At 44.4% G+C, this 25,088-nt stretch overlaps 1 protein-coding gene across 2 annotated transcripts in view; it reads right to left on the bottom strand.

The window, feature by feature from the left end:
* LOC115161390 (syntaxin-binding protein 5-like) overlaps positions 1–25,088 on the bottom strand; it is a 236,131-nt gene that overhangs the window by 68,285 nt on the left and 142,758 nt on the right. For both annotated transcript variants that reach the window (XM_029712341.1, XM_029712339.1), the window contains exons 8-18: positions 21,570–21,693; positions 18,645–18,720; positions 14,266–14,426; positions 11,899–11,971; positions 8,682–8,829; positions 8,493–8,560; positions 8,235–8,275; positions 6,064–6,278; positions 4,176–4,327; positions 3,646–3,771; positions 1,782–1,933 (exon numbers count right to left, since the gene is read on the bottom strand). In XM_029712341.1, coding sequence (XP_029568201.1) covers positions 1,782–1,933; positions 3,646–3,771; positions 4,176–4,327; positions 6,064–6,278; positions 8,235–8,275; positions 8,493–8,560; positions 8,682–8,829; positions 11,899–11,971; positions 14,266–14,426; positions 18,645–18,720; positions 21,570–21,693 — 1,336 coding nt within the window. The remainder of the gene's footprint in view (positions 1–1,781; positions 1,934–3,645; positions 3,772–4,175; positions 4,328–6,063; positions 6,279–8,234; positions 8,276–8,492; positions 8,561–8,681; positions 8,830–11,898; positions 11,972–14,265; positions 14,427–18,644; positions 18,721–21,569; positions 21,694–25,088) is intronic.

The following is a 25,088-nucleotide window of genomic DNA, read 5'->3' on the forward strand; positions in this document are numbered from 1 at the left end:
GAATGTATTACTATTGACTGATGTCCTTATTTGAACTGTAAGTCAGTAGTTGAAATTGTTGCATATTGCTTTTATATTTTTCATCAGTATCGATTCAACCTCTAGATAGATTCAGCCGATTTGCAAATTGGCTACTTTGAAAAATATCAAATCTCGAATATATTTTGATTTGTTTAACACTTTTTTGGTTACTTCATGATTCCATATGTGTTATTTCATAGTTTTGATGTCTTCACTTGTATTCTACAATGTAGAAAATAGTAAAAATAAAAAACCTGAATGAGTAGGTGTGTCCAAACGTGACTGATACTGTATACTTCTCCATAATTTGCTGCTGTTTTTACAGTCTTACTTCCCCCCTAAAAAAAAGTTGGGGGAAGGCCAAATAAAATCACCCGCGGGCCAAATTCGGCCGGCGGCACACAGTTTGGGGAACCCTGGTCTAAGAGATGCTAAGAGATGCTTCGGTAGGTCTTATCTAAGAGTAGTGCTCAAGCAAAAGTGACTGAAAGAACCACAACACGCACATGATACCACCGTGGAATGCAGCCGCTCACTTGCACCTCATGTGGTTGTTTGTGAATGGTGGTGTGTTTTGTTTTGTTTATGTATTGTAGGGAGACAGAGAGGTTAGGAAAAGAAACAGAGAGGTTAGGAGAAGAGACAGAGACGTTAGGAGAAGAGACAGAGAGGTTAGGAGAAGAGACAGAGAGGTTAGGAGAAGAGACAGAGACGTTAGGAGAAGAGACAGAGAGGTTAGGAGAAGAGACAGAGAGGTTAGGAGAAGAGACAGAGAGGTTAGGAGAAGAGACAGAGACGTTAGGAGAAGAGACAGAGAGGTTAGGAGAAGAGACAGAGACGTTAGGAGAAGAGACAGAGACGTTAGGAGAAGAGACAGAGAGGTTAGGAGAAGAGACAGAGAGGTTAGGAGAAGAGACAGAGAGGTTAGGAGAATAGACAGAGAGGTTAGGAGAAGAGACAGAGAGGTTAGGAGAAGAGACAGAGACGTTAGGAGAAGAGACAGAGAGGTTAGGAGAATAGACAGAGACGTTAGGAGAAGAGACAGAGACGTTAGGAGAAGAGACAGAGAGGTTAGGAGAAGAGACAGAGAGGTTAGGAGAAGAGACAGAGAGGTTAGGAGAAGAGACAGAGAGGTTAGGAGAAGAGACAGAGAGGTTAGGAGAAGAGACAGAGAGGTTAGGAGAAGAGACAGAGAGGTTAGGAGAAGAGACAGAGACGTTAGGAGAAGAGACAGAGACGTTAGGAGAAGAGACAGAGACGTTAGGAGAAGAGACAGAGAGGTTAGGAGAAGAGACAGAGACGTTAGGAGAAGAGACAGAGACGTTAGGAGAAGAGACAGAGACGTTAGGAGAAGAGACAGAGAGATTAGGAGAAGAGACAGAGAGGTTAGGAGAAGAGACAGAGACGTTAGGAGAAGAGACAGAGACGTTAGGAGAAGAGACAGAGAGGTTAGGAGAAGAGACAGGAAAGAGAAAGAAATGACAACTGAGATAAGATAAAGACAGAAATGGAGAGTGAGGTCATGACAGATACCAGAAAGATAAAAGGAAAATGGGAGAAGAGAGAGAGAGAGAGAGAGAGAGAGAGAGAGATGTAGAGAGAGGGAGAAATTGTTGATACAGTATGTCTATGTGTGTGAACATACCAGTACATGTGATTACTGTACGTTTATGTGTACAGTATATGCATTTGTATGTGTGTGTATGTGTGTGTATGTGTGTGTGTTGTATGTGTGAGGAACACGGGGTGTGTTCCCCTACCTGAGGTGGACTGTCTGTTCTTGCGTGGGGAGCGTGTGAGACGTTGGTAGGGGTCAGCGGCTCCGTACAGGTCCAACGTGCTCACACACATCAGGATGGTCTTCTGAATGTAGTCCACCATCACTAGACCATTGCAGCTCCCAAATGCTAGACTGACACACAGAAACACACACAGAAACACACACAGAAACACACACCGAGGGTAGAGAAAAGGGTGAGAACAAGTCTAGTTAGTGTGAAATGGAACGGAGTAACTGAAAAACACGACGTTCTAAACCCATAACCTGAAGAATAGTTCCTAGCTAATGTAATGGCCATCTTAGTATATATAGAACTGTACACTCTTAGGGGGGAAAACATGTGCTATCTAGCACCTAAAAAGGTAATTTGGCTGTCCCCATAAGAGAATCCTTTGAAGAACCCTTGTTGGTTTCAGGTAGAACTCAAAGGGTTTTACATGGAATTGGACTGGTAAAGCCTAATCGGTGAAATGGACTGGTAAAGCATCCCCATGCATCATTTCCTGTATTGTGCCAATAACAACCTTGTTCCTTCTGTATTACATACTGTAGGAAGACATGTCATCGCTCACAGTTCCAGGAAACATATATATCGATTCCAATGTCAACACTAGAATATCACTTTAGATTGCAGTTCAATAGACTGCTTCTTTCATACCAAGTGGTATGCAGATGTAGAGACCTTGTAACATAACCCCAGTGTATGTGTGGGGGTGAAAACCTACAGTACCAGTGCCAAGACAGTACAACAGAACAAACTGAAGAGATGACTAAAATCCACTTTAACATATGAATAGCTTCAGGTTAGTGACCTTTTTTGAGTCTTCCTCCAACACTGTAGACTCTTTTCCTTTTTTTAAGAGCTGCGAATGTATCAGCTTTGTCTACCAACTCTGGAAAACATACGTTTGTTAATGGCCTTGAGGCTGTCTATTGATTAACCGTAGAGAAGCAGCCAAGAAGGCATCAAAGTTTCTCTCCTCTGTCAAAACAGGCTCTTTTCCCAGCAAACCAGACACATTTTTTTTTACTTTTTGAATCATGTTTCACTGATTACAGTTTCCTTCTGCTACGCGATAAATTATAGATGAGTGGGTGTTATGAAATATGTATTCGTGTATTTAGGCGTATGCTTTATTCAATTTATTAGAAAATAGCTGCTGGGATGATGAATGAAGAGACAGAGAGGGACTGAGACAGAAAGGGACAAAGGCAGAGAGGGACATAGAGGGACAGAGACAGAGGGACAGAGACAGAGTAGGACAGAGACAGAGAGGGCAGAGAGAAGGTAGCAGAGAGGGAGCAGACATAAAGACAGATGCAGATAGACAGGGGAGGGAAAGGAAACATGATTGTGTGTGTTTGTGTGATATACACAGAGAAGGGAACTTTCCCGATTGGCGCAGATGTCTAAGGCACTGCATTACAGACCCTGGTTTGTTCCCAGGCTGTGTCACAACCGGACATGATCGGGAGTCAAATAGGGTCAAATAGGGTGTAAACAATTGGCACAGCATCGTCCGGGTTAGGGTAGGCCGTCATTGTAAATAAGAATTTGTTCTTAACGGACTTGCGTAGTTAAAAAAAGCTTAAATAACAATTAAAATAAAAAGAAAGAAAGAAAGAAAGAAAGAAAAGGGGAAGATGGAGAGAGACAGAAAGGGAACAGGGGACAGACAGACGGAGGAGAGGAGAGGAGAGGAGAGGAGAGGAGAGGAGAGGAGAGGAGAGGAGAGGTGTGTGAGTGAGTGGAAAAACAGTGTGCGGGAGAGATGGATGGTGTGAGTGTGGAAGGGAGAAGTAGAAAGGGATTAGAGACATATAGAGAGTAGAGGGTCACTTACAGGCCATAGGCAGAGTTGATGTCCAGACTGGTGATCTGCTGGGGGGGCTCTCTATCCACCCACTGCAGCTGCACCACCAACTCAGCCTGGTACCCCGGGGGCATCCGCACTGGACGATTCTTCACCCTGACATACAGAGAGAGATTGGGGAGATAGAGGGGAAAGAGAGTTTGAAAATTACTGTAGAAGGAGAAGGAGAGTTTCGCCGTAAAACAATTTTACCATCACAGCGACACCTTGGTAGAACCCTGTTGAGGTGTCTGACAGCGACACCTTGGTAGACCCTGTTGAGGTGTCTGACAGCGACACCTTGGTAGACCCGGTTGAGGTGCCTGACAGCAACACCTTGGTAGACCCTGTTGAGGTGTCTGACAGCGACACCTTGGTAGACCCTGTTGAGGTATCTGACAGCGACACCTTGGTAGACCCTGTTGAGGTGTCTGACAGCGACACCTTGGTAGACCCGGTTGAGGTGCCTGACAGCAACACCTTGGTAGACCCGGTTGAGGTGCCTGACAGAAGTGACTCACTTGAGGTAGTGGAGGCTGTCTTGTGAGTTGTTGCCGGGGCTACCGGACATCTGGGGGGAGTGGGAACTGGGGTCCGAGAAACACGGGTTGTTCTCTGTCTCTGATGGGGAGATGACGTCCTCTGAGTCAAACTGCAGACGCACTTCTAGTGACTGTCAATTAGATGAGATTATATTGGATTTATTATCTTGCCACAGGGGGAAAATGTGTTTGGTCATGTGCTTCAAAAGACAAAAGACAATACAATTCATAAATACTGTAGTAAAAAAAAGAGAAGAATATACTATAGAAATTACTGTGGTATACTGTAGTATTTACTGTAGTGTTTAGCAGACTGTGGTATACTGTAGTATTTACTGTAGTGTTTATCAGACTGTAGTATACTATAGTAATTAATGTAGTGTTTAGCAGACTGTAGTATACTGTAGTGTTTTGCAGACTGTAGTATACTATAGTAATTACTGTAGTGTTTAGCAGACTGTAGTATACTGTAGTATTTACTGTAGTGTTTAGCAGACTAATATACTATAGTAATTACTGTAGTGTTTAGCAGACTGTAGTATACTGTAGTATTTACTGTAGTGTTTAGCAGACTGTAGTATACTATAGTAATTACTGTAGTGTTTTGCGGACTATGGTATACTATAGTATTTACTGTAGTGTTTTTTCAGACTGTAGTATACTATAGTAATTACTGGTGTTTTGCAGACTGTAGTATACTGTAGTATTTACTGTAGTGTTTAGCAGACTAGTATACTATAGTAATTACTGTAGTATTTTGCAGACTGTAAAATACTGTAGTGTTTTGCAGACTATGGTATACTGTAGTATATACTGTAGTGTTTTTTCAGGCTGTAGTATACTGTAGTATTGACTATAGTGTTTTTGGGGACATTACTGTAGTTTTTACTTAAGTGATTTCATTTATTATCTTTGACATTGAAGTGGGGGGGCTTTCTCCTTGATAAAACCAACTGGACAAGATGCTAAAAGAGCACATTTTGCATAACCTGTTGGTAGGTAGGACTGGGTTCTGAACAGAGAGTTCAGAGCTTATGCTCTATTCTATAGGAACAAAATGTATGGTCTATACTTCTCATGTAGGTTTCTCACTTACGGGTGGCACAAATTGGGATATCGGGGAGGGGAAGGGGCAGGGTATATGCAAATTAGAATACTGTAGTACTACCTATAATTAAACAAGTGTGCGGACTGTACTGTTTTTGCGGATATTTCTGTAGTATTTACTACAGTGTTTTTGTGTGGATAATACTTCAGTATTTACTATGCTACAGTATACTACAACATTCTATAGTAAGTACTATACATGACCGAGGGATACTATAGTGTGTAGTATATATAGCATTATATTGTGTACTACAGTTTACTACATAATTATATAGTAAGTACTGTAGTATTATATAGTAAACTGTAGTATTTGTTTTATGTGGGTAGGCTACATATTTACTTATTACTGTTATCTTTTATTCTTATCCATAATTTTTGAAACTGCACTGTCGGTTCGGGGCTCGTAAGTAAGCATTTCACTGTAAGGTCTACTGCACCTGTTGTATTCAGCATTTCACTGTGAGGTCTACTGCACCTGTTGTATTCAGCATTTCACTGTAAGGTCTACTACACCTGTTGTATTCGGCACATGCGACTAATACAATTTGATTGATTTCATTTACAGTGAAAGTATTTACAGTGAAACACACACACACTGTACATACAAAGATCAGCTTTGACTGCACACACAAACACACACCTTGTCATTCACAACAAGCACACCTCGTTCAACAAGTAAACCAGTCATCAAGTGTTTTATAAGTTGAATCAGCTGTTCTGACTGGGGAAGCGGGTTAGGAAACATCTCTCATCCACTCACCACTATCTCTGTGTTGGCTTCGTGTTTGCTGAAGCGGTAGAGGATGACGTGGGCAGAGATGCCCACCACACAGAAGAGACGGCTCTGCGGGCACCAGCTGACCATCTGAATGGCGTAAGGGTCCTCCTCTACCAGCTCGACCGCCCGGCCTTCACCCGCATTGGGGTTCTCAAACACCTTAGACGTCTTCAACTTGTACAGCATCTGGAGCGTAACTGGTCACACAAAGAGTCTAGTTTATAAATGCATAAATTGAGTTCCTATGTAATTAGAATCAGTGTTCTTGATAAGAATTAGAGTAGTGTTAGAGTTGTTGATAATATAGTAGTGATAGTATTGTTGAGTATTGCCAATGCTATAGTGGTGTACGTATTGTCGCTACTATTGCGGTGCCAGTATTGTCGAGTATTGCCGACACTATAGTGGTGATAGTATAGTAGCGCTAGTATTGTCGAGTATTGCCGATAATATACCAGCGCTAGTGACGTCGAGTATTGTTGATCATATAGAAGTGTTGGTATTGTTGAGCAGCGCCGATAATATAGTAGTGTTAGTACTGTTGAGTATTGTCAATAATATAGTGGTGTTAGTACTGTTGAGTACTGTCGGTAATATAGTAGTATTAGTACTGTTGAGTATTGTCGATAATATAGTAGTGCTAGTACTGTTGAGCACTGTTGATAATATAGTAGTGTTAGCACCGGTGAGTAGTGTGATAATATAGCAGTGATAGTATTATTGATATTATAGCGACAATAGTATTGTTGAGTATTGTCGATAATATAGTAGTGTTAGTATTGTCGATAATACAGCAGTGCTAGTATTGTTGATAATATAGTAGTGTTAGTATGGTCGAGTATTGTTAATAATATAGCAGTGCTGGTATTGTTGATATTATTGTAGTGCTAGTAGTGTCGAGTAGTGCCGATATTATAGCAGTGTTAGTATTGTTGAGCATTGTCGATAATATGGTGGTGTCAGTATTGTTGATAATAGAGTAGTGCTGATTATTGTTGATAATATAGTAGTGCTAGTGTTGTTGGGTATTGTCGATAATATAGTAGTGTTAGTATTTTTGAGTATTGTTGATATTATAGTAGTGTTAGTATTGTTGACAATATAGCAGCAGCGAGTATTGTTGATAATATAGTATTGTCGAGCATTGTTGATAATATAGTAGTGTTAGTACTGTTGCTTATTGTTGCTAATATAGTAGTGCTAGTATTGTTGAGTATTGTCACTACCATAGTAGTGTTCGTATTGTTGATATTATAGTAGTGCTAGTGTTGTCACGTATTGTCAATATTATAGCAGTGTTAGTATTGTTGAGTATTGTTGATAATATGGTGATGTCAGTAGTGTCGATATTATAGTAGTGCTAGTATTGTTGATAATATAGTATTGTTGAGTATTAATGATAATATAGTAGTTTTAGTATTGCTGATAATAGAGTAGTGTTGAGTACTGTTGATACTATAGTAGTGGTAGTATTGGCGAGCATTGTTGATATTATAGCGGTGCTAGTATTGACGATAATATAGTACTGTTGAGTAGTGTTAATGATATAGCAGTGCTAGTATTGTTGAGTATCGTTAATACTATGGTATTGTTGATACTGTAGTAGTGTTAGTATTGCCAATAATATAGTATTGTTGAGCATTGCTGATAATATAGTAGTGCCAGTATTGTTAATAATATAGTATTGTTGAGTATTGTTGATACTATAGTAGTGTTAGCATTGTTGATAATATAGTATTGTTGAGTATTGTTGATACTATAGTAGTGCTATCATTGTTGATAATATAGTACCACCGAGTATTGGCAATAATATAGTATTGTTGATACTATAGCAGCGCTGGTATTGCTGATATTATAGTAGTGTTGAGTATTGTTGATACAAGAGTAGTGTTAGCATTGTTAATAATATAGTATTGTTGAGTATTGTTGATACTATAGTAACGTTAGTATTGTTAATACTATAGTATTGTCGAGTATTGTCGATATTATAGTAGTGTTAGTATTGTTAATAATATAGTATTGTTGAGTATTGTTGATATTATAGTAGTGTTAGTATTGTTAATACTATAGTATTGTTGAGTATTGTTGATGTTATAGTAGTGTTAGTATTGTTGATATTCAACATAAGAACGGGAGGGAGAGAGTGAACTTACTTGCAGAAGCGTCCCAAAACTTTACGGTTCCGTCTGCGTGTCTGCATAAAGAATAAAAGACAGGGGAAAAGGTCAAGACAACGGTCCGTGTCCAATACTGAATGAAACTCACTCTACTGCTTTTATCAACGACAAACACAAGGGGAGCAGAGGAAAACTGTATTACTTCCTGTCTTTAATGAATAGAACCGGCCACTGCGTGTTAGTTCACACACTTTGACAACAAAGTCTCCAACAGTACGGAACCCACCGACTCACCCTGTGACGATGACCTCTGGGTAGGTCTGTGAGCCTAACGTCCACGTACCGCCACTCACTGGCCACTCCTGTCAGGAATAAGACAGTCGGTCATGGACTGAAAAGTTCCCGAACTGAATTTTTTTTTGTATATATTTTTTTTGCTTTAGTTTTACTTTGTCATTGTCTGACCTATGACCTGTAGCGTACCTTGTGGCTGTAGCCGGTCTTCTTCTGCTTGGCTCCTACGGAGTAGAGGACTGGGATGATGTCCGGGGGACACTCGGCGAAGTAGGCCGTACAGGTGACAGGAGACTCGTGGATGTCCATGGGGTATGGGTTCTCAAAGATGGGGAAACTGCAAAGGGAGAGGGGAAAGAAAAGTTATATAGTGTGCATGTCGAGTTCTCACAGGAAAATGTGTGTGTGTGTGTGTGTGTGTGACTGCTACAGAACGTTATCACCAACCTATTGAAATGACAAATAAGCAAAAGGTCCAATATGCTCTAACTGTGAATAGTGTAGTTTGTGGATATCTAATGGGCATTTGATGGATATTTCAACACTTTGGTGGTAGCAGAGCAGAACACCACCCAAGACACCCAAGACAGCAGCTAACTGTCCAAGCACTATTCCATATCAACGTTGTAATCATGTAAACACAGATTGTTGTGATGTGGTGGGATGCTGTCTGGGACTATTATAGTTGTGTTGGTATGCTGTCTGGGACTATTATAGTTGTGATGTGGTGGGATGCTGTCTGGGACTATTGTAGTTGTGATGTGGTGGGATGCTGTCTGGGACAATTATAGTTGTGATGTGGTGGGATGCTGTCTGGGACTATTGTAGTTGTGATGTGGTGGGATGCTGTCTGGGACAATTGTAGTGATGTGGTGGGATGCTTTCTGGGACTATTGTAGTTATGTGTTGGGATGATTTCTGGGACTATTGTAGTTATGTGTTGGGATGCTTTCTGGGACTATTATAGTTGTGATGTGGTAGGATGCTGTCTGGGACTATTATAGTTGTGATGTGGTGGGATGCTGTCTGGGACCAATGTAGTTATGTGTTGGGATGCTGTCTGGGACTATTATAGTTGTGATGTGGTAGGATGCTGTCTGGGACTATTATAGTTTTATGTGATGGGATGCTGTCTGGAACTATTATAGTTTTATGTGGTGGGATGCTGTCTGGGACAATTATAGTTTTATGTAATGGGATGCTATCTGGGACTATTATAGTTGTGATGTGGTGGGATGCTGTCTGGGACTATTATAGTTGTGATGTGGTGGGATGCTGTCTGGGACTATTATAGTTGTGATGTGGTGGGATGCTGTCTGGGACTATTATAGTTTTATGTGGTGGGATGCTGTCTGGGACTATTATAGCTGTGATGTGGTGGGATGCTGTCTGGGACTATTATAGTTTTATGTGGTGGGATGCTGTCTGGGACTATTATAGTTGTGATGTGGTGGGATGCTGTCTGGGACTATTATAGTTGTGATGTGGTGGGATGCTGTCTGGGACTATTATAGTTGTGATGTGGTGGGATGCTGTCTGGGACTATTATAGTTTTATGTGGTGGGATGCTGTCTGGGACTATTATAGTTGTGATGTGGTGGGATGCTGTCTGGGACAATTATAGTTGTGATGTGGTGGGATGCTGTCTGGGACTATTATAGTTTTATGTGGTGGGATGCTGTCTGGGACTATTATAGTTGTGATGTGGTGGGATGCTGTCTGGGACTATTATAGTTGTGATGTGGTGGGATGCTGTCTGGGACTATTATAGTTGTGATGTGGTGGGATGCTGTCTGGGACTATTATAGTTGTGATGTGGTGGGATGCTGTCTGGGACCAATGTAGTTATGTGTTGGGATGCTGTCTGGGACTATTATAGTTGTGATGTGGTAGGATGCTGTCTGGGACTATTATAGTTTTATGTGATGGGATGCTGTCTGGAACTATTATAGTTTTATGTGGTGGGATGCTGTCTGGGACAATTATAGTTTTATGTAATGGGATGCTGTCTGGGACTATTATAGTTGTGATGTGGTGGGATGCTGTCTGGGACTATTATAGTTGTGATGTGGTGGGATGCTGTCTGGGACTATTATAGTTGTGATGTGGTGGGATGCTGTCTGGGACTATTATAGTTTTATGTGGTGGGATGCTGTCTGGGACTATTATAGCTGTGATGTGGTGGGATGCTGTCTGGGACTATTATAGTTGTGATGTGGTGGGATGCTGTCTGGGACTATTATAGTTGTGATGTGGTGGGATGCTGTCTGGGACTATTATAGTTGTGATGTGGTGGGATGCTGTCTGGGACAATTATAGTTGTGATGTGGTGGGATGCTGTCTGGGACAATTATAGTTGTGATGTGGTGGGATGCTGTCTGGGACTATTATAGTTTTATGTGGTGGGATGCTGTCTGGGACTATTATAGTTGTGATGTGGTGGGATGCTGTCTGGGACTATTATAGTTGTGATGTGGTGGGATGCTGTCTGGGAGTATTATAGTTGTGATGTGGTGGGATGCTGTCTGGGACTATTATAGTTGTGATGTGGTGGGATGCTGTCTGGGACTATTATAGTTGTGATGTGGTGGGATGCTGTCTGGGACTATTATAGTTGTGATGTGGTGGGATGCTGTCTGGGACTATTATAGTTGTGATGTGGTGGGATGCTGTCTGGGACTATTATAGTTTTATGTGGTGGGATGCTGTCTGGGACTATTATAGTTGTGATGTGGTGGGATGCTGTCTGGGACTATTATAGTTGTGATGTGGTGGGATGCTGTCTGGGACTATTATAGTTTTATGTGGTGGGATGCTGTCTGGGACTATTATAGTTGTGATGTGGTGGGATGCTGTCTGGGACAATTATAGTTGTGATGTGGTGGGATGCTGTCTGGGACAATTATAGTTGTGATGTGGTGGGATGCTGTCTGGGACTATGATAGTTTTATGTGGTGGGATGCTGTCTGGGACTATTATAGTTGTGATGTGGTGGGATGCTGTCTGGGACTATTATAGTTGTGATGTGGTGGGATGCTGTCTGGGACTATTATAGTTGTATTTGTGATGTGGTAGGATGCTCTCTGGGACTATTATAGTTGTGATGTGGTGGGATGCTGTCTGGGACTATTATAGTTGTGATGTGGTGGGATGCTGTCTGGGACTAGTATAGCTGTATTTGTGATGTGTTGATAGAGGAGTGTAATTCCCCCTGCTGATGTCTAACATTTGGCCTGACGGTGACACCTAGACAGCTGTGAGAAGATGGAGTCACATCTAGTCACATCAGGAGGTGACAGCCTGGTTTCCTATGGACCACAGCAGGAGCCTGTGTGTGTGTGTGTGTGTGTGTGTGTGTGTGTGTGTGTGTGTGTGTGTGTGTGTGTGTGTGTGTGTGTACACATACTTTCTCTGTGTCAGATCAACCATGATGAAGTCCTTTTCTAAAAGCAGCACCACTGCATAGGGATCCTGGATCTCTGTAGACAGTAACACAGAGAACAAATACATTAAATACATACACAAGAATGAAAATGAAATATGCTATATGTTTATATATCTCCACAGAGTAACATGAAATATACTATATGTTTATACATCTCCATGGAGTAACATGAAATATACTGTATGTTTATATATCTCCACAGAGTAACATATGTGTGTATTTGATGTATGTTATATATATACTGCTCAAAAAATTAAAGGGAACACTAAAATAACACATCCTAGATCTGAATGAATGAAATAATCTTATTAAATTCTTTTTCTTTACATAGTTGAATGTGCTGACAACAAAATCACACAAAAATAATCAATGGAAATCCAATTTATCAACCCATGGAGGTCTGGATTTGGAGTCACACTCAAAATTAAAGTGGAAAACCACACTACAGGCCGATCCAACTTTGATGTAATGTCCTTAAAACAAGTCAAAATGAGGCTCAGTAGTGTGTGTGGCCTCCATGTGCCTGTATGACATCACTACAACGCCTGGGCATGCTCCTGATGAGGTGGCGGATGGTCTCCTGAGGGATCTCCTCCCAGACCTGGACTAAAGCATCCGCCAACTCCTGGACAGTCTGTGGTGCAACGTGGCGTTGGTGGATGGAGCGAGACATGATGTCCCAGATGTGCTCAATTGGATTCAGGTCTGGGGAACAGGCGGGCCAGTCCATAGCATCAATGCCTTCCTCTTGCAGGAACTGCTTACACACTCCAGCCACATGAGATCTAGCATTGTCTTGCATTAGGAGGAACCCAGGGCCAACCGCACCAGCATATGGTCTCACAAGGGGTCTGAGGATCTCATCTCGGTACCTAATGGCAGTCAGGCTACCTCTGGCGAGCACATGGAGGGCTGTGCGGCCCCCCAAAGAAATGCCACCCCACACCATGACTGACCCACCGCCAAACCGGTCATGCTGGAGGATGTTGCAGGCAGCAGAACGTTCTCCACGGCGTCTCCAGACTCTGTCATGTCTGTCACATGTGCTCAGTGTGAACCTGCTTCATCTGTGAAGAGCACAGGGTGCCAGTGGCGAATTTGCCAATCTTGGTGTTCTCTGGCAAATGCCAAACAACCTGCACGGTGTTGGGCTGTAAGCACAACCCCCACCTGTGGACGTCGGGCCCTCATACCACCCTCATGGAGTCTGTTTCTGATCGTTTGAGCAGACACATGCACATTTGTGGCCTGCTGGAGGTCATTTTGCAGGGCTCTGGCAATGCTCCTCCTGCTCCTCCTTGCACAAAGGCGGAGGTAGCGGTCCTGCTGCTGGGTTGTTGCCCTCCTACGGCCTCCTCCATGTGTCCTGATGTACTGGCCTGTCTCCTGGTAGCGCCTCCATGCTCTGGACACTACGCTGACAGACACAGCAAACCTTCTTGCCACAGCTCGCATTGATGTGCCATCCTGGATGAGCTGCACTACCTGACCCACTTGTGTGGGTTGTAGACTCTGTCTCAAGCTACTACTAGAGTGAAAGCACCACCAGCATTCAAAAGTGACCAAAACATCAGCCAGGAAGCATAGGAACTGAGAAGTGGTCTGTGGTCCCCACCTGCAGAACCACTCCTTTATTGGGGGTGTCTTGCTAATTGCCTATAATTTCCACCTGTTGTTTTATTCCATTTACACAACAGCATGTGAAATTTATTGTCAATCAGTGTTGCTTCCTAAGTGGACAGTTTGATTTCACAGAAGTGTGATTGACTTGGAGTTACATTGTGTTGTTTAAGTGTTCCCTTTATTTTTTTGAGCAGTGTATATATGTATATATGTATATTCCTCTGTTCTCCACAGGTGTGACAGACAAAACAGGTCTCACAGTGACACTCGTTACCATCTCGTTACAAGGAAGGAAGGAAGGAAGGAAGGAAGGAAGGAAGGAAGGAAGGAAGGAAGGAAGGAAGGAAGGAAGGAAGGAAGGAAGGAAGGAAGGAATGAAGGAAGGCAGGCAGGGATGGTTGGCGAGAGGGAGAGGGAGAAAGAGGGAGGGAGAGAGGAAGATAGGAGATGGAGGGAGGGTGAGAAAGACAGCGAGAGAGGGAGGGAGAGAAAGAGAGCGAGGGAGGGAGGGAGGGAGTGAGGGAGGGAAAGAAAGTGAGGGAGGGACGGAGAGAAAGACAGCGAGAGAGGGAGGGAGGGAGAGAAAGAGAGCGAGGGAAAGAGAGCGAGGGAGGGAGGGATGGAAAGAGAGAGAGAGAGAGAAAGAGAGAGAGATTTTACTTAAACCTTCAAACCCCAGCTAATGACTATTGCCCCTCAACTCACCGTTGGAGTATGGGGTGTCACAGAGCACCAGGAACTCTACGATAGGGTGGTCCATCTCCAGCACCGTGACGGCCTTGCCATGCATGATGGTCAGGGTGGGTCTCCGTCCCCCAACCTTGTCGTACGACAGACCCCCAGAAAAGATGATGTAGGGCTCACTGCTGTGGAAACAGAGAAGATGCCATAGGGCTCACTGCTGTGGAAACAGAGAGGGTGCCATAGGGCTCACAGCTGTGGAAACAGAGAAGGTGCCGTAGGGCTCACTGCTGTGGAAACAGAGAAGATGCCGTAGGGCTCAGTGCTGTGGAAACAGAGAAGATGCCATAGGGCTCACTGCTGTGGAAACAGAGAGGATGCCATAGGGCTCACTGCTGTGGAAACAGAAAAGGTGCCATAGGGCTCACTGCTGTGGAAACAGAGGAGGTGCCGTAGGGCTCAGTGCTGTGGAAACAGAGACTCGGCCCCAGTCTAAAGTGGGTGTCTCTGTCCCAGTCTAAAGTGGGTGTCACTGTCCCAGTCTAAAGTGGGGGTCACTGTCCCAGTCTAAAGTGGGGGTCACTGTCCCAGTCTAAAGTAGGGGTCACTGTCCCAGTCTAAAGTGGGTGTCACTGTCCCAGTCTAAAGTGGGTGTCACTGTCCCAGTCTAAAGTGGGTGTCACTGTCCCAGTCTAAAGTGGGTGTCACTGTCCCAGTCTAAAGTAGGGGTCACTGTCCCAGTCTAAAGTGGGTGTCACTGTCCCAGTCTAAAGTGGGTGTCACTGTCCCAGTCTAAAGTGGGTGTCACTGTCCCAGTCTAAAGTGGGTGTCACTGTCCCAGTCTAAAGTGGGTGTCACTGTCCCAGTCTAAAGTAGGGGTCACTGTCCCAGTCTAAAGTGGGTGTCACTGTCCCAGTCTAAAGTGGGTGTCACTGTCCCAGTCTAAAGTGGGTGTCACTGTCCCAGTCTAAAGTGGGTGTCACTGTCCCAGTCTAAAGTGGCTGTCTCTGTGAGTACTTGACTCACATTTGCTTAATTTGCTTTTCTATACAGTTGAAGTCAGAAGTTTACATACACTTAGGTTGGAGTCATTAAAACTCGTTTTTCAACCACTCCACACATTTCTTGTTAACAAACTATAGTTTTGGCAAGTTGGTTAGGACATCTACTTTGTGCATGACACAAGTAACTGTTTACAGACAGATTATATTACTTATATACCACTTTATCACCATTCCAGTGGGTCAGAAGTTTACATACACCAAGTTGACTGTGCCTTTAAACAGCTTGGAAAATTGCAGAAAATGATGTCATGGCTTTAGAAGCTTCTGATAGGCTAATTGACATCATTTGAGTCAATTGGAGGTGTACCTGTGGATGTATTTCAAGGCCTACCTTCAAACTCAATGCCTCTTTGCTTGACATCATGTGAAAATCGAAAGAAATCAGCCAAGACCTCAGAATAAAAACTGTAGACCTCCACAAGTCTGATTAAGCCTTGGGAGCAATTTCCAAATGCCTGAAGGTACCCCGTTCATCTGTACAAACAATGGTACGCAAGTATAAACACCATGGGACCACGCAACCGTCAAACCGCTCAGGAAGGAGAAGTGTTCTGTCTCCTAGAGATGAAAATACTTTGGTGCGAAAAGTGCAAATCAATCCCAGAACAACAGCAAAAGACCTTGTGATGATGCTGAAGGAAACAGGTACAAAGGTATCTATATCCACAGTAAAACGAGTGCTATATCGACATAACCTGAAAGGCCGCTCAGCAGGGAGAGGCCACTGTTCCAAAACCACCATAAAAATGCCAGACTACGGTTTGCAACTGCACATGGGGACAAAGATCATACTTTTTGGAGAAATGTCCTCTGGTTTAATGAAACAACATTTTTTGGCCATAATGACCATCGTTATGTTTGGAGGAAAAAGGGGGAGGCTTGCAAGCTGAAGAACACCATACCAACCGTGAAGCACGGGGGTGGCAGCATCATGTTGTGGGGGTGCTTTGCTGCAGGAGGGACTGGTGCACTTCACAAAATAGATGGCATCATGAGGAGAGAGAATGATGTGGATATATTAAAGCAACATCTCAAGACATCAGTCAGGAAGTTAAAGCTTGGTCGCAAATGGGTTTTCCAAATGGACAATGACCCCTAGCATACTTCCAAAGTTGTGGCAAAATGGCTTAAGGACAACAAAGTCAAGGTACTGGAGTGGCTATCTGTAAGGGCTAGTGTTCAACATGATTTAATTAAACAGAACACTATGCAATTTTACAAAAACAAGAAAACTGACAGCCAACACAGTCCTGTCATGTGCAACCACTGTGACAAGGACAATTACCCACAACCCCAAAGAAAAACACACACTACTATATAGGACTCCCAATCAAAGGCAACTCAACACACCTGCCTTCAATTGGGAGTACAATAACCAACTCACATGTAACACAAACCCCTCTGCCACGTCCTGACCAAAACTAATACAATTGCTCCCTCTGCTGGTCAGGACGTGACACCATCACAAAGCCCTGACCTCAACACTATAGAACATTTGTGGGCAGAACTGAAAAAGAGTGTGCGAGCAAGTATGCCCATAAAGCTGACTCAGTTACACCAGCTCTGTCAGGAGGAATGGGCCAAAATTCACCCAACGTATTGTGGGAAGGCTATCCGAAACATTTTACCCAAGTTAAACAATTTAAAGGCAATGCTACCAAATACGAATTGAGTGTATGTAAACGTCTGACCCACTGGGAATGTGATGAAAGCTGAAAAAAATCATTCTCTCTACTATTATTCTGACATTTCACATTCTTAAAATAAAGTGGTGATCCTAACTGACCTATGACAGGAATCTTTACTAGGATTAAATGTCAGGAATTGTGAAAAAGTGAGTTGAAATGTATTTGGCTAAGGTGTATGTAAAACTTCCAACTTCAACTGACAACAAAGATCATGAATCTAGATAGGAAGTTCAGAAGCTCTCCTCTCAATCCCGTGGGTGGAGATATGAAATGCTTTTAAAAGGCTCCCTGTACTGTTAATTGTCTTCTGGTGTGATATAAAGCCTGCAGATGGATGACTCAGACCTATCTGGAACATGTTCATACTGAGTTTCATTTCAGAAGCACATCAAAATAGTTTTGGGCAAATACAAACATTGAGAACTTAACAAATTAATTTGCACTACACGAGGACTGCTTTTGACATTAATTTGTTTGGTGCAATATCAAAGAGAACTTCTCTGTATTTGAGGGTGAATGGAAAAGAGGGCAAAAACATTTATTCAAACACTTCCTAGAAAATGGGTTATGACTAATGTATCCCCGCTAGTGGGACAACTTCCGGTGAAACTGGAGGGCGAACAATTTAAATAAATAAATCATAAAAATTATGTATATTAAACATTTAGGGACATACAAGTGTCTTATATCGGTTGAAAACTTAAATTCTTGTTAATCTAACTGCACTGTCCGATTTACAGTAGCCATTACAGCGAAAGCATACCATGTGATTGATTGAGGACGGCGCCCAACATCAAAATATTGTTCCACTGGCACAGGTTTCATAAATTTACAAATAGCGATTAAATATTCACTTACTTTTTGAAAATATTCCTCTGATTTGTCATCCAAAGGGTCCCAGCTATAACATGTAGTGTCATTTTGTTAGATAAAATCCTTCTTCTTTTCCCAAAAAGTCTATTTAGTTGGTGCCGTCGATTTGAGTAATCCACTCGTTCAACATGCAAAGAACGGAATCCAAAAATCTACCTCTAAACTTTGTTTCAACAAGTCAAAATACGTTTCTAGTTACTTCTCAGATACCCTAAAATGTAATCAAACTATAATATTTCTAACTGAAAGAAGTATGTTCAAAAGGAAAACAATTTTAGCAGGTGCGTTCTGTCTTCATCACTTCGAGCATACACGAATTTCCAAGACTGTGTCCCTGTACTAAAACTCATATTTCTTATAAGTTTTGGAAGTTACAAGCCTGAAACCTTGGACATAGACTGCTGACACCCTGTAGAGGCCATAGGATTTGCATCCTGGGAGCTAGAATTGAGTATGCCCCTATACTTTCCATTGTAAGAGCATGGGCTCTCAAAAAAACTAAAAATCTGGTTGGTTTTTCTTTGGATTTTCTCCATATTTATTGTGTTATATTCTCCTACATTATTTGAAAATGTCTACAAACTTCAAAGTGTTTTCTTTCCAATGGTACCAATTATATGCATATCCTGGCTTCAGGGCCTGAGCAACAGGCAGGTTACTTTGGGCACATAAATCAAGGTGGAAATTGAGAAAAAAGGGGCCTAGCACTATGAAGTTAGAGACACATGGTTTACCTGTTAGATGCTTCTTGTTTACCTGTTAGAGGCTCATGGTTTACCTGTTTCTGGAGGTCTTGTATTCCACCTTGAGGATGGGCTTACATGACTCCTTCCTCCCTTCCTTCAGTATCTTCCCTAGGGGAGACGAGAAAAGGGAACATCTCAAAAAGTGGACTATCCCTTTAAATGTTTACAGTTTTTATAATTTGATAATAAGAGTTATTAGAATCTCTCAGTCTTTCAAATCACTGTCATCAACTGTAATTCTAAACTGATCAAACTGTAATTGAATTTAGTAATACAGTAGAATAACCTCTGTGTGAGTTTGCATATTCTGTTCAACAACACATTTTGTCTCTTTTCCTCATCAAAGCATCTGTTTCTATCTAATTCCTATGCTAACTGTGATTAACAAGCTGGGGAGTGGAGGGAAGTAGAATAGAACATGTTGAATAATGTGGCGGCGGTGGGTGACCTAGATGTAAGTCGTTTACAATGTTTACCTCTTCTGAAGTCTACTGTATGTACAGTGGTTCTTCCTTTAAAAGTTTTGAGTTTATGCCGCTACAGTTTCTGGTAGATGGTGACAGATTGTGATAAATTGCATCATTCTGGCAACAATGGCTGACACTTAAAATAACGTGCCATAGAATTCGGCGGCACCCTGCAAGATGTGCTGTAGTACGCCGCAACTTGTAAAGGAAGAACCACTGTAAGGCAGTATACCTCCCTCTAGGGTCTGACCTGGCATATCATCCAGGATACTGGGTTCATCTCTTACGGTATTCATGACAAAACATCCTTCTCAAAATACAGTGTAAACAGCTAATAAGCCTAGATATGAATCAGAAAATGCAGTTTAAACAGCTAATAAGCCTACATATGAAATAGAAAATGCTGTGCAAACAGATAATAAGCCCACATATGAAAGAGATAATACAACCTCAAGTCATAATAATCTACATCGAGCAGAGCAGAGAAGAACAGAACAGAGCAGAACCAAAACAGAGCAGAATAGAGCAGAGCAGAACAGAGTAGAACCAAAACAGAGCAGAATAGAGCAGAGCAGAACAGAGAAGAACCAAAACAGAGCAGAGAAGAACAAAACAGAACAGAGCAGAACTGAGCAGGGCAGAACTGAGCAGAACAGAGCAGAACACAGAGCAGAACAGAGCAGAACACAGAGCAGAACAGAGTAGAGCAAAACAGAGCAGAAAAGAACAGAGCAGAACCAAACAGAACAGAGCGGAAAACAGCAGAACACAGAGTAGAACAGAGAAGAACAGAGCAGAACAGAGCAGAACAGATCAGACTAGAACAGAGCAGAACAGAGCAGAACAGAGCAGAGCAGAACAGAGTAGAGCAGAACAGAACAAAACAGAGCAGAGCAGAGCAGAGCAGAACAGAGTAGAGCAGAGCAGAACAGAACAGACACAGAGCAGAAAAGACACAGAGCAGAAAAGACACAGAGCAGAATAGAACAGAGCAGAACAGAACAGACACAGAGCAGAACAGAACAGAACAGAGTAGAACAGAGCAGAACATAGCAGAAAAGAACACAGCAGAACACAGGGCAGAACAGAGCAGAAACAGAGCAGAACAGAGCAGAACAGAGCAAATCAGAGTAGAACAGAACACAGCAGAACACAGGGCAGAACAGAGCACAACCGAGCAGATCAGAACAGAGAAGACACAGAGCAGAATAGAACATAGCGGAATAGAACAGAGTCAAAGTAGAATGTCTCTTGCTGAGGTGAAAGAAGAATCTCTCGCTCTCTCTCTGACCTGCCTAGTCATATAAAGTAAAATAAAATAAAATAAAATAAAAATAATTGCCCACTGTTCCAGTCCTATTAGCCCACTGCTCCAGTCCTATTAGCCCACTGCTCCAGTCCTATTAGCCCACTTCTCCAGTCCTATTAGCCTATTAGCCCACTATCTCCAGTCCTATTAGCCCACTGCCCCAGTCCTATTAGCCCACTGCTCCAGTCCTATTAGCCCACTGCTCCAGTCCTATTAGCCCACTGCTCCAGTCCTATTAGCCCACTGCTCCAGTCCTATTAGCCCACTGCTCCAGTCCTATTAGCCCACTGCTCCAGTTCTATTCTCCAGTCCTATTAGCACACTGCTCCATTCCTATTAGCCCACTGCTCCAGTCCTATTAGCCCACTGCTCCAGTCCTATTAGCCCACTGCTCCAGTCCTATTAGCCCACTGCTCCAGTTATATTCTCCAGTCCTATTAGCACACTGCTCCATTCCTATTAGCCCACTGCTCCAGTCCTATTAGCCCACTGCTCCAGTTCTATTAGCCCACTACTCCAGTCCTATTAGCCCACTGCTCCAGTTCTATTAGCCCACTGCTCCAGTCCTTTTAGCCCACTGCTCCAGTTCTTTTAGCCCACTGCTCCAGTCCTATTAGCCCACTGCTCCAGTCCTATTAGCCCACTGCTCCAGTTCTATTCTCCAGTCCTATTAGCCCACTGCTCCAGTCCTATTAGCCCACTGCTCCAGTCGTGTTAGCACACTGATCCAGTCCTATTAGCCCACTGCTCCAGTCCTGTTAGCCCACTGCTCCAGTCCTATTAGCCCACTGTTCCAGTTCTATTAGCCCACTGCTCCAGTCCTATTAGCCCACTGCTCCAGTCCTATTAGCCCACTGCTCCAGTCCAATTACGTATCCTCGGTATGACAGACAGACACACAGACAGACTGTGTGTGTCCTTCCTGTGGGTCTGAGCTCTGAGCAGACAGACAGTGCTGGGGGAGTCCTCCATGAGATAGGTCAAAGGGTCAATGAATTGCGCCTACACACAGCCCAGTCCATCACAGCCACAGACAGCCAAGGCCGTGGCAGAGAAGCAGAGTTTTCTCATCACAATCAGAGCTCAAAGAGTATTCAGCAAACATCTGACATGAGTTAGTACGTGTGTGTTTGTTTGTTTACGTGTGTGTGTGTTTGTGTACGTGTGTGTGTGTGTTTCACCATGAGGATATGTGATCTGAATAGGCCTGGCTGTGTTCCTCAGGTTCCACATAGTCAGGCTGCCGTCTGAGTGGCTACACATGAACTGCTTCCCTTCATGGTGCCAGCTCACAGAATGGATAGCCTGGAGGGAGAGAGAATTAAAGTTAGACAGAGGGAGGGGATTGTGAGGGTAGAGAGAGAGAGAGAGAGCGAGAGAGAGAGAGAGAGAGAGAGAGAGAGAGAGAGAGGAGGGCAATGTGAGGAGGGAGAGAGGAAGATATGTTAAGGGTAGAGAGAGGGAGGGGAATGTGGAAACTCTCCTACCTGCATTGGTGCCCCATGTGAGGACAGAATGCACCCCTTCACCCAGGGTTAACCTAGTACCTAAATCAAATCAGTGCTGTCCCTAAACTACTTTGGAACTAAATGAGAGTGAAAACGGATAGAGCTGGACTGATTAAAACTGTGAGCAGGATCAATACCACTTCAAACAGATAACTAGAAATAGAACCGGAGAGGTACAGGAATGGAGGGGAGGGGGAACTAAGGAAATGGACAGTCGTACATGTAACATTCAAATTATTACACAGTAAAAGTCAATAATGCAATCCAATTAGGCTTACGTTCCTTCCCTAGAGTCAACACACACACAGAGATAATGTTTACCTGCATAGTAACTATTTGATATTAAACTGATTATGGCAGAAGGCATGTAAACACCTTACTCTGCTTATCTTATTTGGCGTAAGGTCAAAATCGAGAGTATAGCATACGTTTTTAAGACACCTGGTTTTCTGAGAAATTATTAGGACATGTAAACACCTTAATTAATCGGAGTTCCAGCGGTGTAATTTATCTGAGCATGTGCTAGCACCAGCCGAGCGGCCTAGCACCAGCCGAGCGGGCCTAGCACCAGCCGAGCTGCCTAGCACCAGCCGAGCGAGCTAGCACCAGCCGAGCGGCCTAGCAGCAGCCGAGCGGGCTAGCACCAGCCGAGCGGCCTAGCAGCAGCCGAGCGGGCTAGCACCAGCCGAGCGAGCTAGCACCAGCCGAGCGGCCTAGCACCAGCCGAGCGCCCTAGCACCAGCCAAGCGAGCTAGCACCAGCCAAGCGGCCTAGCACCAGCCAAGCGAGCTAGCACCAGCCAAGCGGCCTAGCACCAGCCAAGAAAGCTAGCACCAACCAAGCGGCCTAGCACCAGCCAAGTGGGCTAGCACCAGCCAAGCGGCATAGCACCAGCCAAGCGAACTAGCACCAGCCAAGCGGGCTAGCACCAGCCAAGCGAGCTAGCACCAGCCAGGCGGACTAGCACCAGCCAAGCGAGCTAGCACCAGCCAAGCGGCCTAGCACCAGCCAAGCGGGCTACCCCCAGCCAAGCGAGCTACCCCCAGCCAAGCGGCCTAGCACCAGCCAAGCGGGCTACCCCCAGCCAAGCGGGCTACCCCCAGCCAAGCGGGCTACCCCCAGCCAAGCGGGCTAGCACCAGCCAAGCGGGCTAGCACCAGCCAGGGGAGCTAGCACCAGCCAAGTGGGCTAGCACCAGCCAAGCGGGCTAGCACCAGCCAAGCGGGCTAGCACCAGCCAAGCGGCCTAGCACCAGCCAAGCGGCCTAGTACCAGCCAAGCGGCCTAGCACCAGCCAAGCGGCCTAGCACCAGCCAAGCGGGCTAGCACCAGCCAAGCGGCCTAGTACCAGCCAAGCGGGCTAGAACCAGCCATGCGAGCTAGCACCAGCCATGCGAGTGTCTGAAGTGAAGTGAAGTGACTTCGGAAACAACTGAATATATGCGTCTTCTAAGTAGTTTTCACAAACAAACTCAGAATCAAATTCGATTCATACAAACTCAGAATCAAATTTGGTTCAAACAAACTCAGAATCAAATTCGATTCCCCCAAAAATAACATGGTCACTGCTTTAATATGAATGTTTATTTTTATTTGGCAATTTTCTTCATTTATTAGAGTGCTATCAGGTAGCCTGATTTCAGATGTGTCCATGGAAACAGGATTATTAGGGGATATCAATCTTGTTGAAATGCATGTAAACATTTTAATCAAACTGTTAAATTATTCTGACTATCCACAATTCTCACATTATTGTGTGCATGTAACCGTACTCAGTGATAAAACTGGAAAGAAGAACATTAAAGTTATCCGATGTGTTTCATGTTAGGGTGTTTTTGTTTATTTATTTATGACCCTATTTGAACGGTTCCGTATGAGAAGTGCATGTGTCTTCGTGATGTAATTTAAATTAATCAGATATGGATCAATAGCTGTAACGGCTGTCTGAAGGAGTAGACCAAGGCGCAGCGTGTTGACTGCTCATATTTAATTGTAATCGAGACACTTTGAACAAAACAAGAAAATGACAGCCAAACAGTTCTGTCAGGTAATACAAAACACTAAACAGAAATTAACCAACCACAAAAACCCAAAGGAAAGCAGGCTGCCTAAGTATGGCTCCCAATCAGCAACAACGATATACAGCTGTCCCTGATTGAGAGCCATACCCGGCCGAAACAAAGAAATACCAAACATAGAAAAAAGGACATAGAATGCCCACCCCAACTCACGCCCTGACCAACCAAAATAGAGACATAAAAGGATCTCCAAGGTCAGGGCGTGACAGTACCCCCCCAAAGGTGCGGACTCCGGCCGCTAAACCTAAACCTATAGGGGAGGGTCCGGGTGGGCATCTACCCGTGGTGGCGGCTCAGGAGCAGGACGCAGACCACGCTCCACCGCTGGCTCACCCCACTTTAATGGCTCCCCTAGAGCGTGGTCTCTTGCCGCCAACCACGGACTGGGGACCCTCGCAGCGGGCCCCGGACTGGAGGCCGACTCTGGGAGCTCCGGACTGGAGGCCGTCTCTGTCGGTTCCGGACTGTGGGCCGTCTCTGCTGGCTCCGGACTGTGGGCCATCTCTAGACGGGGCACTATCGCCGGAAGCTCTGGACGGGGCACTGTTGCCGGACACTCTGGACGGGGCACTGTTGCCGGACACTCTGGACGGGGCACTGTTGCCGGACACTCTGGACGGGGCACTGTTGCCGGACACTCTGGACGGGGCACTGTTGCCGGACACTCTGGACGGGGCACTGTTGCCGGACACTCTGGACGGGCACTGTTGCCGGACACTCTGGACGGGGCACTGTTGCCGGACACTCTGGACGGGGCACTGTTGCCGGACACTCTGGACGGGGCACTGTTGCCTGGACACTCTGGACGGGGCACTGTTGCCGGACACTCTGGACAGGGCACTGTTGCCGGAAGCTCTGGACGGGGACTGCGCACTGAAGACCTGATGCGTGGGGCTGGTACTGGAGGTACCAGACTGGAGACCCGCACCTCAAGGCTAGTGCGAGGAGCAGGAACAGGGCGTACTGGACTGTGGGGTCGCACTGGAGATCTGGTGCGTAGGCTTGTTACCCATCTTCCAGGCTGAATACCCGACCTAGCCGGCGCGGGCGGAGCGCAGGCACAGGACGGACTGATTCATCCCAGCGCTCCGGAGACACAGTACGCAGCGCCGGAT

The sequence above is a fragment of the Salmo trutta genome, chromosome 24 (genome assembly GCF_901001165.1).
Source record: "Salmo trutta chromosome 24, fSalTru1.1, whole genome shotgun sequence".
Classification (NCBI taxonomy): Eukaryota; Metazoa; Chordata; class Actinopteri; order Salmoniformes; family Salmonidae; genus Salmo; species Salmo trutta.